At 41.0% G+C, this 16601-nt stretch overlaps 1 protein-coding gene across 3 annotated transcripts; it reads right to left on the reverse strand.

Moving 5' to 3' along the window:
• Positions 1 to 1022: 1022 nt before the first annotated feature.
• LOC127600283 (protein LYRIC-like) lies at positions 1023 to 13407 on the reverse strand. Of its 3 annotated transcripts, none has more exons than XM_052064744.1 (13): positions 12679 to 13406; positions 12382 to 12504; positions 10857 to 10932; positions 9453 to 9653; positions 8723 to 8773; positions 8438 to 8587; positions 6159 to 6230; positions 6013 to 6081; positions 5752 to 5894; positions 3784 to 3900; positions 2852 to 2971; positions 2561 to 2684; positions 1023 to 1784 (listed from the first exon to the last, which is right to left on the reverse strand). In XM_052064744.1, the coding sequence occupies exons 1-13, from the start codon at positions 13006 to 13008 to the stop codon at positions 1720 to 1722; spliced, it is 1641 nt and encodes a 546-aa protein (XP_051920704.1). In that variant the 5' UTR covers positions 13009 to 13406; the 3' UTR covers positions 1023 to 1719. The 3 variants fall into 3 exon arrangements, with proteins under 3 accessions (XP_051920704.1, XP_051920705.1, XP_051920706.1); XM_052064745.1 differs by having other exon boundaries at positions 2858 to 2971; positions 12679 to 13405; XM_052064746.1 differs by lacking the exon at positions 6013 to 6081 and having other exon boundaries at positions 12679 to 13407.
• Positions 13408 to 16601: the final 3194 nt, after the last annotated feature.

A 16601-nucleotide genomic window follows, 5' to 3' on the forward strand; every position in this document is an offset into this window, starting at 1 on the left:
GAAAATTTGGCTAGCTGAAAAGTGATGAAATTGTTGACATTAGTCTACAGCAGGGGTGCCCATTAGGTAGATCCTGATCTACCGGTAGATCTAAGACAGGTCCCAAGTAGATCCGAGGAGTGTCGAGAAGAAAAAAACAACCATTTGTGTGTCTTTGTACATGTAATATATTTTTTGTGTTAATATACACTGCACACTAATCAGTCTCATTTTCACAAAAAAAAATATTTAAAAAATAAAATAAAGCAGGTAAATCTTTAATTTGTGTGTGTGTGTATGCGTGCGCGCGCCGGTAAAGGTAGATCCCGTGAGGTTAGTTGATCAAAAAGTAGATCTTCGATCCAAAAGGTTTGGGCACCCCTGGTCTACAGGCTCTTAGCCAGTCAGGATGCAGAACAATACACTGGGAAAAATGCACACATTTTTTTTAAACTTGTGTAACTTATAATTAAAATAAATAACTTGTTTTCAAGTGAAAATGCAGGATTGAAATGAGTGGTCCGAAATCACAATGATCAAAGACTCCAATTGATTTGATTTGATTTTTATTTTGTCTCCCATAGGAGAAACTTGTCTCGGAGGACAATTGATTTCCATTACTGTCGCACAACCAGTTATGCGCTTCGAGAGCAATTGCTCTTTCACATAGGACCGGTTAGGTTTGAATCTTTTACTTTTAATAAAATTGTTTAGAAACTGTATTTTGTATTACTTGACTTGTCTTTACATATTACAGTGTGTATTCGAATAGTCCCCAACATATGATATCTTTAAAAAAAAATAATAAAGTGTCCAACATCACAACGTCTGGCCTGCTATATACAGTACAACCTGTTACAGATTAAGTGTGTCTAAGATGTCAGCCCAGAATGTAATTAGGAGCTATAGTACCTTTAAAAGTGTCAACAGCACGGATTTGTCTGACTCCAAGTTATAGCCCTAAAATGGCAGTCGCAGGTACTAAAGTTTCCCTCGTAAAGCCAGCTGAACAATAAATTGGTGGGGGGAACAGTTCACAGTAATTATGGTCTTTAACATATGGCTTCAGCTTTACTTTTATTACAAACATTTTCATTTTTTTTACAAAAGAATATTTAGACTTGATAATCAACTAAAGCTGGAAAATCAAGGAGCCGAAGAGGGTCCAACGTGACTCCGGCAACAGATCGTATACAGTAGGTTGTAAAAATCGGAAGGGATCGGAAGCCTCAGTACAACAGCTAAGTTAATAAACAGGATGGACAGAGTCTGCTGAAATCTGACAGACCATGAAAAATACACTCGACATATTCAAGCACTGCTGAGTCAAAATGTCCAAATTAACACCTGACCTTTATCACTTGATGCTCACTGTACAGCTGACAAAACGAAAGGCCAGTTCAGCAAAATGTTGACATGCTGAGAAACCTCATAGTCACCACAACATTTTCTTTACATCTATATTTCTAATGACTAGCTCCTTCACTTAGGTTAATCAATGGAATTACAAGACAGTATCAAAAGCATGTTTAAAAATTAATTCACAAAGCATGACATTAGATTAAGCTGCTTGGAGGGGTCACGTTTCCATGACCTCTGTGTAAAATGTTCTCGTTTTTTGTTTTTTCTTCAGTCAGGATTTAAGGTAAGTCAATTCGCTTGACGGTAGGTCCGTGTTCTTTGAAAGTAGTTGCATAATCAGGATGACAAGTCTTGCATATGGTTGAATGCAAAGCGGACTCATGTCTCCCTTCTTGCCTTCTTCTTCTTTGACAGTTTGACGACCTGGATTTCCTCAGGTTTTTCTATTTAAAAAAAAAAGGGTTATGGGATTCAGTCTTTCTCCATTCATTTTAGCTCATCTTAAAGAGGCCCTCCATCATGTTTTATGCATATGTCAAACTGAGTCCGTGACGTGATGCAAGTCTGACATCTACAGTGCATCTGGAAAGTATTCGCAGCGCTATTCTCCATAAAATGTGCCGAACAATGCAGTTCTGGCGCACAAAATGCCAACAGTCAACACAATGCTGTGTTGCCTGTTGTGTTTGCTGCTGTGAATCTGGAATTTCTCCATTGCGAGACTAATAAAGGTTTTCTTCTTCTTTTCTTCTTCAATAAAGAGACTGTGACTACAAAATGCCCACATATTGGGAAATAACCAATCAGACAAAAACTGTTAGCCATAATAAATTAAGGAGAAACAAAGACCTAATCGGAGAAAAGCTTACTTACATATTTAATATTTTTGAATGACAAAATGGACTCTTCAAAATTAGTTATTTCTGACCAACAGAAATAGCTTGAAAAAATGGCGTTTAGCTAATTTTAAACCCAATTTATCTTGCAAATGAGCTCAAACGAAATCAAAGACATATAAAAATAAAAAGGGCACCTTGTTATTGTTACCATCGTTTTCCCCTCAATCATCATAAATTTAAGTTAATCTATTTAAAAAAATATAATAATAATAAAAACAACCTCCATAGCACTCTACCATGCAGTTAAATCTGATGAAGATTAAAAACTCAACAATGACAATGTTAGTTAGTAACAACGTCATTGTTGAGTCAGTACTCACGATGTTGTGTTGGAGCCGGAAGATTAATGTGAGCAGTGCTATGTCCCTCGGGTTGCTTCAGTGGCACTTGAGCGGCGAGAGGTTTCTGAGATGTGCTGTCTTTCACTGGGCGCTCCAACTGCACCTACAGCCCAAGTGAGACTAAATATCAGCTTGGAAAAGCACACCGTAATTACAAAGTTGAGTTTTAAAGATGAATAAGGACTGTTTATTCTTTAACTCGGCAAAACATGGAAGTTGTGTGTACACTACACATCAAGTGGCACAATCTAATATCTCAGTACCACCAACCTCGACAGGAGCAGCAGGGTGCTCCTGAGCAGATGGCTGCTGCTTGGGTTTTTTCTTCTTCTTTTCCTTCTCATCCTTTAATAGGGATGCAGGTTCTAACTTCTTCTCTGGCACTTCAACCTAAGCAGGATATTGTGCCGGCAGAGTTAGAATGAAGATGTTTTGTGATCTGGTGATGAAAATGTGATCAACTGAAATCTATCCCTGAAAATGACAAAGTTCAAAGTCGAACGTTCCCACAATTAAAAATGACAAACGAAAGCATCAAACTGCCACGTTCTTGAAAACCTTCAAAGCTACAGGCAATATTCTACAACTAACATTTTAACACAGCACATCAATAAATGAAAAATAAAGCAAACAGGCTTAAGATGTCAATCATATAGCATGTAGCGTAAACATTGTTCAACAAATGACCCATTCCTTGATTTATTCCAGTGAGAGACAAAACTACGAAAGGAAAACTGCACAATTTAAGATGGATTTTGAAGCAATTGATGGAATTAAAATGTGTAGTTGAGTATACAATACATACAAAGATCTTCTTGCTAAGAATGTGTGCATATATTTATGTGATCGTTGAATTGCTCAAAATGCATAAAGAAGCAAATCAATTTCCTAAAAAAAAAAAAAAAAGAAGAAGCAGCAAAATACATTTGTGAAGGTAATCTGAAAATGTGTTGACAGTTTGCCAAGTTTTGCTTGACATTTAACCGATATTATTCCAGAATATTTTGGTTCAACTGCTCATTGTAGCTCGTGTGAAAATTGGATTGGAGAAAAGTTTGTCAAATGTACTGTATGTGTAACATGTAACATGCAGCACAGATTAAATTTCTTCCCTCTCAACATAAAACAGTTGCCATTGATATCCACTCACATCGATCAATTTTCATATGCATAAGGGTGGAGACATTTTTACTGGCGGTTACCTGGCCTGTTTCTTCCTCCTGAGCCACCTTTTTCTTTTTCTTCCTCTTCTTTTTATTTTTGGCCCCTCCATCAGCAGCGGTCTCTCCATTGTCCTTTTCATCTTCATCATCTTCCTCCTGACAAAAACATGCACATATGAAGTGGTTTAAATTCTAACCATCAGACATGCAAATCTACCCATGTGTACATTGACTACACTAAAAAGAAACTGGAGGTAGTATGCCTTGCTTTGGAGGATTTTTTTGTTATGACGCTATGGTAGTAAACATGATTATCATAAGTGGTCTAACCTTGTCCATTCGGCTGTTGACTGACATACACTAAAGAAAAGCAAGGACAGATTGTCACTTGATATATAAACTATTTAAAAAGTTATCAACGAAGTAATATATTTGCAAACTTTTCTGAGAAGTCTCAGAATTGAACTGCAGAAAAAGAAAACTCCCTCAAGCATAACGTGATGATGACGTTACCCCAGAGGAGCAAAAACTGCGCAATGGGTCCAAAAGAGCACAAAAAAAAAGATTGTGCCATCTGCTGGTGGTCAAGTTAAAGACAACGTTAGCAAGTAAGAATTGCAATGACACCAATTTATAAATACATTCAGGTAATCAATTTGTAAGGTCAAGGGTTATGCCACCAAATATCAAATGTTCTTCAATTGAAATTAATTTAACGTGTGTTCCAATAATTTTGCTCACTTGAAAAGTGGGTGGTTTTAAACAAAACGTGCTCCGACATGAGTTGAACACGTATACATATAAATATCATGAAATAAATTTGGACTACTGAAGTTTTGTCTTATATTCATCTTTTGATCATAAACCGAAATGTCTTTAGTACACAACAAAAATAGAAGGATTGACCTTGCGTTTCAATACTTTTGGAGGTGACTCTCTCTTAAGCCTCATCTGCATTTTAGAGCCAGCATCCACTAAAATTGGGGTTTACATGGTTCCCACTCTTGAAATAATTTTATGGGACCATCTGCTATAGTAAGAGACAAGTTATCACAAGAGACTAATAAAATCCACCCCCAAGCTTTCGAGAAGTGTTATGTTCTATAATTGTCTGTTAAATTGTGTACATGTTTGAAGGCTATATGCAATTTGCTTGGTTGGTAGCGTCACACAGGGCGCTGTACTGGCAAGAAGCTGGAAGCTACAGCTCAATATTGCCCATTGAAAAGAGCTGAAAACAAACACCGTAAATGTCCGTTTAAACCATTTGCATTCACCCACAAGGCAGAAAGAAGCAGAGGGAGGAACATTTTTCAACTCAAGTTTTACAGGAGATTTGACTTTTTTTTCTCATTTTGACTGGAAAATTGAACATTTTCCTGGACATGGGGAAACCTTGCGAACATGTTAACTTTTGATTGACAGAGACTATGGTTACATTATCATGGTTGTAGGTTAAAGTGGTGTTACACCCAACTGCATTTATACTACAGTAAGAAAGGTGCATCACGTGCAGGCATGTCCAGCCCCAGGCCGGGAGGGCCGCCGTCCTGCCTATTTTCCATCTCTCCCGTCTGCAACACACCTGATTCAAATGATCAGATCATCAGCCAGCTCTGAAGCAGCATTAGAACAATCCAGATTATTTGGATCAGGTGCGTTGCTCCTGGGAGAACTGGAAAACAGGCAGGACAGCAGCCCTTGAGGACCGACTTTGGACACCCCTGATCTAGTGTTTTGCACATCCAATGTAGTTGTAGTGTGACTAAAATTTCGTCATGTGAAAGCCTTGTTAAATTCATACCTGTCGGCAACAATCAAAAGCATGCGTTATCTTTAAACAGGCTGACATTTTGATTGAGTCCTTAAATTTGATTATTTGTATTATGTATTGAGACATTAGGCGCTTTCAGCCAGAAAAGGAGGGCAGCTACCAGGAGTCCAAAGCCCTCAGAGCCATCTATCATTGTTTTAAATGGTAACAGGGCTCTCATAGGTCTTACTTACAGGAGCTCCACTCAGATTTTGTCTAGCAGGCTCTCTTCGAGGCTGCTCGTGAACAGGAGTGGGGCAGGGTGTGGGTTCCTCATAGTTGCCCCAAAGTTCAGAAGGGGCATTCCAATCAGAGCTGGGATCTGCTGAACCACCATCTGAATTGGAGTGAAAAAACAATTGGGGTAAATATGAGACAGAGAGAGTACATTATTGTTAGTACGTGTGCATGTGTGCGTGCATTGGGGGGGGTAATGTTTGGAAGAAAATTCTTACTGAATCCGGACCACTCATCATCTACTTTTGGCTGACTGAGCCATGATGCGTTATCCACCAGCTGCGGATCTAAACACAACACACCATGAATCCTATGCTACCCCCCTCAAATGGTGAGGGAAATAATACTAATGTATTGCACTTACCAGCTGTGCCAACACCCATTTTCGTAAAGGGAACTAGATCAGATGGAATCCTATCAATCACAGTCCATGAATCTAGGGTGGAGAAAAACATGTACTTTTCACATGAATGCTATTATCCAAATAAAAAAGAGTGCAGATGAGGATTCCCTTATTTGTATTGCTTCCACTAATATGAGACTGACTTTATTTTAAACCATGGAAAGGACCATATGATTATTTTATGTCTAGATATATCGAGCTGTATGAGAACAATACCGTGCTTTTCACAAGTGGGCAAACTGTGCATTTTATGCTGAAGTTCAACACCAATTTTACCGAATGGAGCGAGCATTTAAGCCCAATTCTGGATGTTCACCGCTTTAATGACAGATGACAAGTGAGCAACAAGTTGCCATTTCAGTCAGTGAAATGCCAGCAAGCTCTCAGCCGGCGAGGGCTCAGCTCACTTGTGAAGTGCAACAGAAACCCCCTGCGACAATAGCTGAACTGCAGTCCCAGTATTAGGTCTCTGCTGTGTATTCACATTTTTTAATATGATACAGTGAGGCTTTTATCATGGTTTGCCTCTAATAAGCATCATTCACACCTGTGGCAGTTACTTGTGACATAAGCTAAGTTTGTACTGCAGACAAATGCGACCCCAATTGGATTTTTTTTTTGCCCTTTTGTGACCTGAATGTGATTTTTTTACGGCAATCTGAACAGTTCAATTTCGATTTTTGTTGTTGTGTGTATCCGAATTTATGTAGTTGAAAAGTAACAGATGTCACCATTCTCTGTGGCAGGCACAAAAAAGAAAGAAAAAAAGTCATGGGGGATGGAGAGTGCAAAGGAAGCACGGTTTTCCCACCTTACTACCATTGAGCAGAAGGTGGTGGTTAATGCAACAAGGTATTTAACAACCACCAAAAGGAAGAAGAGGAAGAAGGGTTATAATATTCATCTTCCAAGCCGCTTGATCCTCACTAGGGTCGCGGGGGGTGCCTGAGCCTATCCCAGCTGTCTTCGGGCAGTAGGCGGGGGACACCCTGAATCGGTTGCCAGCCAATCGCAGGGCACGCAGAAACGAACAACCATCCGCACTCACACTCACACCTAGGGACAATTTAGAGCGCCCAATCAGCCTGCCATGCATGTTTTTGGAATGTGGGAGGAAACCGGAGCACCCGGAGAAAACCCACGCTGGCCCAGGGAGAACATGCAAACTCCACACAGGGAGGCCGGAGCTGGAATCGAACCCGGTACCTCTGCACTGTGAAGCCGACGTGCTCACCACTGGACTACCGGGCCGCCCTTGGGGTTATAATAGTGGAGTATTAGTCATGCATTACCGTGGGTGGCCACTTTTATTGCATGCTTAAGAAGGTGGCGGTCATGCAAATGTATTTGCCAATCACCAAACAAAAGCAGAAGTGAAAATGGAAGCAGAAAAAGCAGTAGTTAGAGCAATGGATGTGTGACATATTGCTATTTTAGCATGAGTTTTTTTTAAACACCGCAACAAGGATTTACAGCACCAAAAGACACAACAGACCGTGATTCTATTGTCGATCACAACACGGGATTCTGGTTTAGGAAAGCCATTTTAAACGAAGAAGAAAAACTTCTCTATCATTAGAAACAGAAGTTGCGTCCTCGTTTGTACCCGCGAGTATGAGTTGCATTTGGAAGTTCACTCTGGGCTCCAGCACTCTGAATAACCCAATGGCGCATTTGAGCAATGATGCCGAGTTTGCCAATGCTCGAAGTGAAGCAGGAATGTCAGCAGTCACCCAGAAAGGATACATTTTTCAACTTTGGCATTGGCACAAATATGTCCACAGTACAATCGATCCTTACAATTTGTCTGCTATCTGGGGAACCCTTTGTTCAATGAGCTGACATAATTCAGCTAAAAATATCCACAAATCAGGTCAAAAAAAGGCCCAAATTCCACGGTGTTCTAAAAGTGGAATACCTAAGATTACCGTGAAGTTTCAAACGGTGTCAATTGTCAGACGCCTCCCCTCCATCCCCCGCAAAAAACAAAAAACTCTCAACTTAGAAAAGCACAAATTGAACATTATTCATTTGGGCAAGTCATGTATTGAGTCATTTTTTTCATTAATGGATTTGTTATGGAGGATTTTAGAAGCGTTTGAAGCACTCATGCCATTAAAAAATTACAGAAAGATGGTCTTTTGTCACGCTAATTGCACCAGGGGTGGATTGATACAATTCTATTTCCTTTAGTAAACAAACAAACAAATAAATAAATACATCTTGTTTCTCCATTTTACCATCAATGTCAGTCTTCCACAATGGCGCTGGTTCTCTTGTGGGAGTCCACAGCCCTTGAGTCTTTGGAACAGCAGTGTGAGGTATCTTAACCTTGACCGCTTGAATATCAGCCACACCTGCTGCTCCTAATGGTGCCTCACTGGTGTTAACTGATACCAACAAAGAAGTATGATAGTCAGCCAGAATAAACACGCCATGTTCATGATGTAACACAGAGAATAGCTGATAAAAGCTTGAACCTTGAATAAGATACCAGTGTTAAGTTGCATTCCACTGATCATTACCATGAGATACAGAAGCATTCATCTTGTCTGCTGTCACTTTTGATGAGTCTCCTGGGAGGAAAGAATTGAGGGTGGTCAAAAGAAATGTAAGAAACACTTCCATAAAGGTATGTCTGTTAAAAGGGAACTTGCAGGCAAATGTGTCAACCCTACATTATGGAGAAACTGCAATATATTTCCCAATGCAAAGATTTATGGTGCATTCTAGAAACTGTTAGAAAAAATGAGACAAGGGTTGGAAATTGAGTCGCAAGAATCGATTAAAATCAGGAGGCAAGTTCTGATTTTTTTTTGGACTCATCATTCTCAAATTCCAGTTTTGGTGTTTGGTCAGCTGCTGATCCAAAGAAGAGCTTCATGGCGAAGAAGAATTGGTGACGATTGAAAGTGCCATTGAACTTAAATTAACAACTCAACTCAGCGCAACACTCACAATACGCGCAAAGGAGGTCATACGATATATAGAACGGAAACCAAATAGTTGTTGTGTTTCTGTTGTTGCGTATAGGCTACACCAGATTAAAATAATTGAAATAAGGGTCTGGGATGGGAACTGAATCGTTCAGATTCAAACAATACTCACCCCAAAGGGGGGCAGACATTTCCAAATGCCATAGATATAACAAAAAGACTAGCAAGGTATGGAAGGTTTGCCCGTTGACCAACGTCACGTTCAAACCGAAGACTATGAACTTTGTGAGAGAAGCGCAGCTTTAATGACAATCCAAACCTTTTTTCTTCTTCTGGTTGGCAGGTGAAGCTGATGCCTTACGCTGCTCTGGAGTAGCACTCATAGGAGTGCCGCCGCCACCGCCCCCGCCCCCGCCCCCGCCAGCACCACCACCAGGACTGGCAGAGCCATCACTGGAACTCTTGTCCTTCTTGCGTTGTTCACGTTTTTCTTTGTTGCTGACCTTAGTCTCCCATGTACCTGAATGTAGAATCAAATGCAAAATAATAAATGAATGTACAATAGAGTTGCACGTAAACATCCATTACACCATGAGTATGAAAAAGGTGAGTGCCAAACAGGTTAACCAAACGACATATGATCATGTATGCAGTCAATATTTCTTTTATGAATTGACTTTGAAAAGCAACGCCATATAGTACCCTTCTTCCAAACAATTCTGCCTTCACAAAGTATTTGGTTGTGCATCTCTACATCAAACAAAAATCATAATAACAAATACAATGGTAACTTGACTGATGAGTGGTCCAACTTCTGAGGTTTTTCAGAGCCACAAATTGTCTAAAGGCCATATCTCACTGAGCGGCGAAAGGTTTGCAAGTGTGTGTGCACTGAGTGAAAGTTTTTTAGTCAGGGTTCCTTCAAGGTTGCAAACAGTCACAAAGACAATCGCCAACAATTTTAATGGCACCAAACAGTTATTCTTGTCGCAAAGACATTCTTAACATGTTCAAAATTTGATGGCGACAAGAAAATGTTTGTGGATGTCTGGCGCACATCTTTGCTACACTGAACAACTTTGGGAGAAAAAAATAAACAAAACAAACAACAAAAGTGATACCTGTGTTTGCACCTTTGTCCCCTAGTGAGATATGGGTTTAAGGAGCAAGCTTGAGATATGGTGCTGCTTGAGCAAAGTGGGGGGAGCCTCACAGCCATTTTCAGCCATTTATTGAATGGTACATAGTAGAAGTGTCATAAGTAATTGATTAATTGAGTATGTGTATATATCAAGATAAATCTATTTTATAAAATATATAAATATGAGGCGGCCCGGTAGTCCAGTGGTAAGCACATCGGCTTCACAGTGCAGAGGTACCGGGTTCGACTCCAGCTCCGGCCTCCCTGTGTGGAGTTTGCATGTTCTCCCCGGGCCTGCGTGGGTTTTCTCCGGGTGCTCCGGTTTCCTCCCACATTCCAAAAACATGCGTAGCAGGCTGATTGAACACTCTAAATTGTCCCTAGGTGTGAGTGTGGGCGTGGATGGTTGTTCGTCTCTGTGTGCCCTGCGATTGGCTGGCAACCGATTCAGGGTGTCCCCCGCCTACTGCCCGGAGACAGCTGGGATCGGCTCCAGCACCCCCCGCGACCCTAGTGAGGATCAAGCGGTTTGGAAGATGAATGAATGAATGAATGAATGAATATAAATATGACATATTTTACCTTCCTCTGGCTCCTTTCCGACAGCTGTCACGGTTTCCTTCACTACCTGTGTGGCTTTCTTCTTTGACTTTTTTGTCTAGAAGATGTTAAATAAAGTAATTATTAAAAGAAAGTAGAGCAATTTTGTAGGAAAGTGATCCACAACACTTTGTTGGCCACCTCGCTATTGATGAAGTTAAAAAGGGAGTGGTGTGGTAAATATTTCCATTGGCAAGCAACCAAATTGTCGGTCAAAATTGCACTCTATTTCACTCTTTCGGTTCTCATGTAAGTTTGGCAGGGTGTTGCTAAAATAGAGACGAGCTGATGCAACCACGGAATCGCATGACTCGCCATTCCCAACTACACAAGTGCCCTCATTTTATATGTGGCGATGCGGCGCAAGAGTCACTTCCTTACTGATAATAACTTGAACCATTTCTACTACAACTTGCAGTTAGCCATCAAGCTGTGCTCACAACTCGAAAAAAATACAGATTCCTTAAGTGTTGTCTTCTTCGGGCTACGTCATCTCTGCCGTGTGCAATGAGCGCTGTACATAACGGCGAAACAGGGAGCACTAGCGCCACATAAACACAAGATGTCGTGGCTAACTACACTCAAATATGAAAGAAGATATTTATCTTGTTTAGCCACATTGGCTAAAAGATTTCATGACCCAGTGCCAACGGTGATCGGGCAGCAAGCACAAAGGATTTCATCAGCTAGCAGTCAATCAAATAAGAATACTCAAGTTAAGGTACCGGTAATTTATGAGCTAAACTAAATATACAGGAAATCTTCAATTTTAAGAATTCTCAAAATGTAAATCTATCCACACCATCTGCATAGCGACATGCAATTCTTACCACCTACAGTATTTGACAGTTTGTTATGTCACTGTTCTGGAGGTAGTACGGAATGAACTACTTTGACTTTAGACGGACGTCACTCCCCTATGGTTTTGCTGCATCTGCAGGTTAAAGTTAACATTGTAACTCAACACGGGCAGCTGCTATGGCTACGTCAGTGAAGGGTGACACTGACAGATTAGTCACCCGAAATGCTTTTGCTTTCACAGAATAAATAAAATGCTCTCAACTGCCACATACAGGTATATGCACAATCTGAAGACATTGAATACGCTAGCTCAAACAAACACTTTTGTTTTACAGCTCTGATAATTATCAATTGTGATGCTTATGTGACTGATCTGCGATTGGTTTGACTTTGAGTGGAACAACTTCTAGAACACTAATTTAAGCAATAGTTAGAAAGGTTGTGGAACGCTGGAACCTATGAGATGCAGTTTGATGATACATAGAGAAAAATAAGTGTAATTTTACCCTTCTCATGTAATAATGAAAATAGTAGAAAAGCTTCTCAGTATGGTAATTAGTATGAAAATGTAGATATCGACTGTATCGCTCTCACAGTGTCTATTTTAGATTCTGATTTTTGAGTGTGATGTGGATCACAACTACATTGAAATAGGGATCAAACTAGCAGATTTAGGCAATTTATAATGCTTGGATCCGTATATTACCTCAACCGGTTTTTCACTCTTAGATTGTGGAGGCGGTTGTTGATGTGGCACTCTGTCCTCATTAACTATGGCGTCTTCTTCCAGTATCTCCTCAGTGACAGCTCTCCCGTTTGGCTGGGATTTCTGAATGTATAATAAAGAACGACACAATACGTTTCGCCAAATGTATAATAAAATGAAAACAGTGTGTTGGGTGGGTCCGGTCGAATTCTAGTCAGGAGCTTTAGCTTAGCACCTAATTTGGATGAGGGTACAACAATTGTGATTTAAATGGGAAGAGTGGTTCTATTTACGTGCCTTTTCCGCCCGTTTCTTCCTCTTCTTTGGCTCTTCTGATTTGACGGGTTTACCGGCACTTCGTTTCATCTCGACGGTGTCCTCCACAACGTTAGTCGCAGGCCGTTTCTTAAAGAGAGCCTGGCACATCGAGGCCCATATTACGAGCACCAGAACTAAGCCGGTGCATGCCGCAACTAGGATCACCCATGGCGGAATGAGCTCGGGCTTGATCGCCAGATCCACGCCGAAGTGGGCTCGCAAAAACTCCTGGCTTTTGTACAACAATTCATTCACACGAGATGCAAGCAGCTCGGCCTGCTGAGACGCCGCGTCCTTCCACTGTTCCATTGGGTATTGCTAATAGAGCTTCCCAACGATTCACAATTAAAGCCGTTTCTATTAGCCGACCTAGCCCAGAGTGCTAGCTAAAAATAGCGGGGGGACGACATGATGGAAAACCATAAATGCCTCACCTCCTTTCACTAACTACATCGGCCTCAGTAGACAGGTAGCAAAACTCGCTAGCTAACTAGCTAGCCTAGCTGAATCGAGAGATATTTTCAAAACCTAAATAAACTTCGTAAGCCGTAAAAAATCGGATAGCATTGTATTGCTCTGGTCTCAGTATGTCTAGTTCTAATATGACCACATTCACCTCAGACGACTTGAGCTGGAGGGGGAGGAACGATGCCCTCGCAAAATTTTTGCAGCGTTCAAGTGTCACCGGAAGTTACACAATCCTAACGTCGTACATATTACACGATAAACGTCATACCGCACGACACGTTTCCAAGGTGTGACGTAAACGGAAAAAATGCGATGAAAACAGAGGCTTTCTTACAGAGAGAATGTTAATTAACTGTAATTAAATGTGAAATGGTTTACGTTCAAAATCTTTTGCACGATTTTGTTGCAAATTCGGTGTACAGTATTTGAGGAAAATATAGGGCCCATCTTTATACATTTTTTTCAGAAAACGTGACTTTACCAAGTTAAATCACACGTGACCTTGTGACTTGTATCAATCATTCTTTATAAATTTTATGTTTGTATCTGATATTTTGTAATGAAGCTCTGCAACTTACTTTGTACGTCCTGGAGATCAAAGAGTTGTAACAGCTTCATTCTACAGACATACTTTAAAGTTTAAAGTATTGATCCGATTTGTATCAAACTTCCTCAGTGGCATCTGTGACAGGGGTGCCCAAACTTTTTTGACAGAAGATCTACTTTTCGATCAACCAACTTCTCGGGATTGACCCGTTACCGCGCACGCGCGTATAAGCACTAGTACACACGCATGCCACGAGCAACAGCCTGACTCCGAGGTATACAACACACTTTTGCAGCCTGTTAACGATTGTAGCTCACGCGTACCGTTTTAAAATGCTTTTCTCGCCCCTCCAGATTCCCATTCTTTGCCCGTACCCTCGGTGAATTGTACAAAACAAACTCTGTATGACAATAATGATAACGATAAAAGATTAGCGCAACAACTCTGAGCACAAGCTGCACTTGCAGACTGCTGAGCGCTAACAACTTCCGGTGACGCAACACATGCCACCGTCGGTTAAAAATGACCCGCTTTATTTTAGTTTATTTTTGTGAAAGTGAGACTGATAGAATGATTAGGTTGCAGTGTGCATTAACACAAAAAATATTACGAACATGCACAGAGACACAAGTTGTTTTTTCCCCTCTAGACACCTCAAATCATTTGGGACCAGTCCGTGATCTACTGGTCGATCACGATCGACGTAACGGGCACCCCTGGTCAAGGAACAGTCAGGAGTGAGTCAAGTCACATTTATTTATATAGCCCTTAATTACAAATGGGCTTCACATGCCCACGGTTGACAAATATTAATGACATTCCCTGACCTTAACCCTCAGGAGGGCAAGGAAAAACAAAAACAAAACAAAAAATCTTTAAGAAAAAAAAACACCTGAGGAAAACTGAGAAACCTGGAGAAGTCATAAGACCATAAATTACAAGATGCGTCCTCTGAGCGGTAAGAACTAAAACAGGAAAGAGCTAAGCCTGACATAACGCACATTCTGTGGCGTTCTATTAGTATGGTATGATAGACAGTTTCAAAGGCAGCGCTAAGATCGTGTAATAATATTGATGAGGCGTCGGAGTCCATAGTTAGGAAAAGATCATTAGTCACTTTGGCAAGGGCCGTTTCAGCAGAATGGTGGGCCTTAAACCCTGACTAAAACGGTTCAAATCGGTTGTCAGCGGCCATGGACACATTAAGCTGTTGTGCGACGACTTTCTCAATATTTGCAATAAATGGCCTATGCTTACAGAAACCCTCGACCTAGAGAAGGCTGCCTTCTGAGATGGATAAAAACAGGATGATTTTTTTGCGTCATTCATATTGCACAAATGCAGTATTAATCAGAATGCCTTGTTCAGACTAGACGGGGTGCATTGAAGATATTATTGTTGGGATTTTTTAAAAGTTGATTTACCCTTTAATAGGAAGCTGGTATGTACAGGGAATATAAAATGTCCACAAACAGTTGCTCAATGGCTAGTTCTTTGTTGTTGTTTTTTTTACATGAATATGGCCTACAAGCTGTATAACTCAGTTGGGATGCTGGGGTGGGGGCTTAGTTATACAGTAAATGTGATAGCACTTGTGTAAACACATTATCTTAGGTGATCATTTTTACTTCAATTATTAAATTCCTCTCCACCTCCAATTGAGTAATTGAAGTTAGAGGTAACAGGGTGGAAGAAGTGAAGTGGAAGTTTCATGAGGGTCTGACTGGAGGCATGCACCGTCAGACACTACCGTTGTGATAGATTTGAAAAATAAAATAGAATGTCAGGCGGATAGTGTGTAGGGGGGGGCGTTTGAAAATTAAAGCAAATGCACTCTCAGACCAAATTGTAATATTTTATCGACATCTGGACATTGTGCAACTGCACATCAACGGCACTTTTTCCCTCCGTGACCATGAGGCAGCATAACCTCATTTCACCTTGTGTATTCTGTAAAACAGTGAGTTGAACAGGAGATTAATATGATTGTTTAAAATCATACCCTTCCACATCTCACCGTCATTACCCACATGAGCAATTTTAGTTCCCCAGCAGAACAATGCGGTCCTATTCAGGGCCTCGCGTTGTAGTACGGTAATTTCATCAGTAGATGGTGCTGTCGAACTGTGCTACTTCTGCTTTTGTTTTTGAGACTGTACGATTGTGTAGTAAGGGTGTGGAAAATAATCGATATTAATCGATACATCGATGCGCGCGTGCGCGATGCGAGTGCAACGGCTCATTCACTGGGTACGACGCGATTCACGGGTGAAATCAAGATTCACACGATGCATTGGTGGGTATCGGTAAAATCCGATTCAAGCGCCGTTTTATTCATGTTAAACGTCACCTAGCTGCCCTTTCCTAGGCGCAATGAATGCACCATCATTGTTTTGCGTTGTGTGTTGAATACGGACGGTAGCCGCGCGTCACATACAGTCCAGTACACAACTAGCGAAACACTATGGAAGTTCGCGCAAGCAGCAGCGAGGAAACTACTGTATTTAATGCTTCCGCAACATTCAGATCTTATGTTTGGAAATACTAAGGCTTCGAAAAGAAAGATGGAAAGATTGATAAAAGCTCCGTAATTTGCAAAGAATGTCGCACGACGAAGCCATACAACGGCAGCACCACAAATATGCAGACCACTTAAAACGATGGCACCACATCTCCGACAAGTTTCCCGCCCCCTCCCCGCCTCCCCGTCCAGTTCCTCGTTGGACACCGGAGAAACTCTTGGCAAACCAGGTCAGGATCAGAAAAAAAACGCCTCTTATTTTGGGGGTCCCCTTGCAGCTCATTGTGACCACGCAAGGAAAAACTATATATGGATGACTCTTTTGGACATTTCATTTTGACACTCAGTGAGAGTGGTCTGTGTACG

Source organism: Hippocampus zosterae, chromosome 5, assembly GCF_025434085.1.
Source record: "Hippocampus zosterae strain Florida chromosome 5, ASM2543408v3, whole genome shotgun sequence".
In the NCBI taxonomy this organism is placed as follows: domain Eukaryota; kingdom Metazoa; phylum Chordata; class Actinopteri; order Syngnathiformes; family Syngnathidae; genus Hippocampus; species Hippocampus zosterae.

Excerpts from the sequence above, each read along its gene's own strand:
- LOC127600283 (XM_052064744.1), bottom strand. The coding sequence starts at position 13,008 with ATGGAACAGTGGAAGGACGCGGCGTCTCAGCAGGCCGAGCTGCTTGCA. Across the intron at positions 12,505-12,678 it reads GGAAGAAACGGGCGGAAAAG|AAATCCCAGCCAAACGGGAG; the intron begins GCACGTAAATAG and ends TTATACATTCAG. Across the intron at positions 8,588-8,722 it reads GAATGCTTCTGTATCTCATG|TTAACACCAGTGAGGCACCA; the intron begins GTAATGATCAGT and ends TGTTGGTATCAG.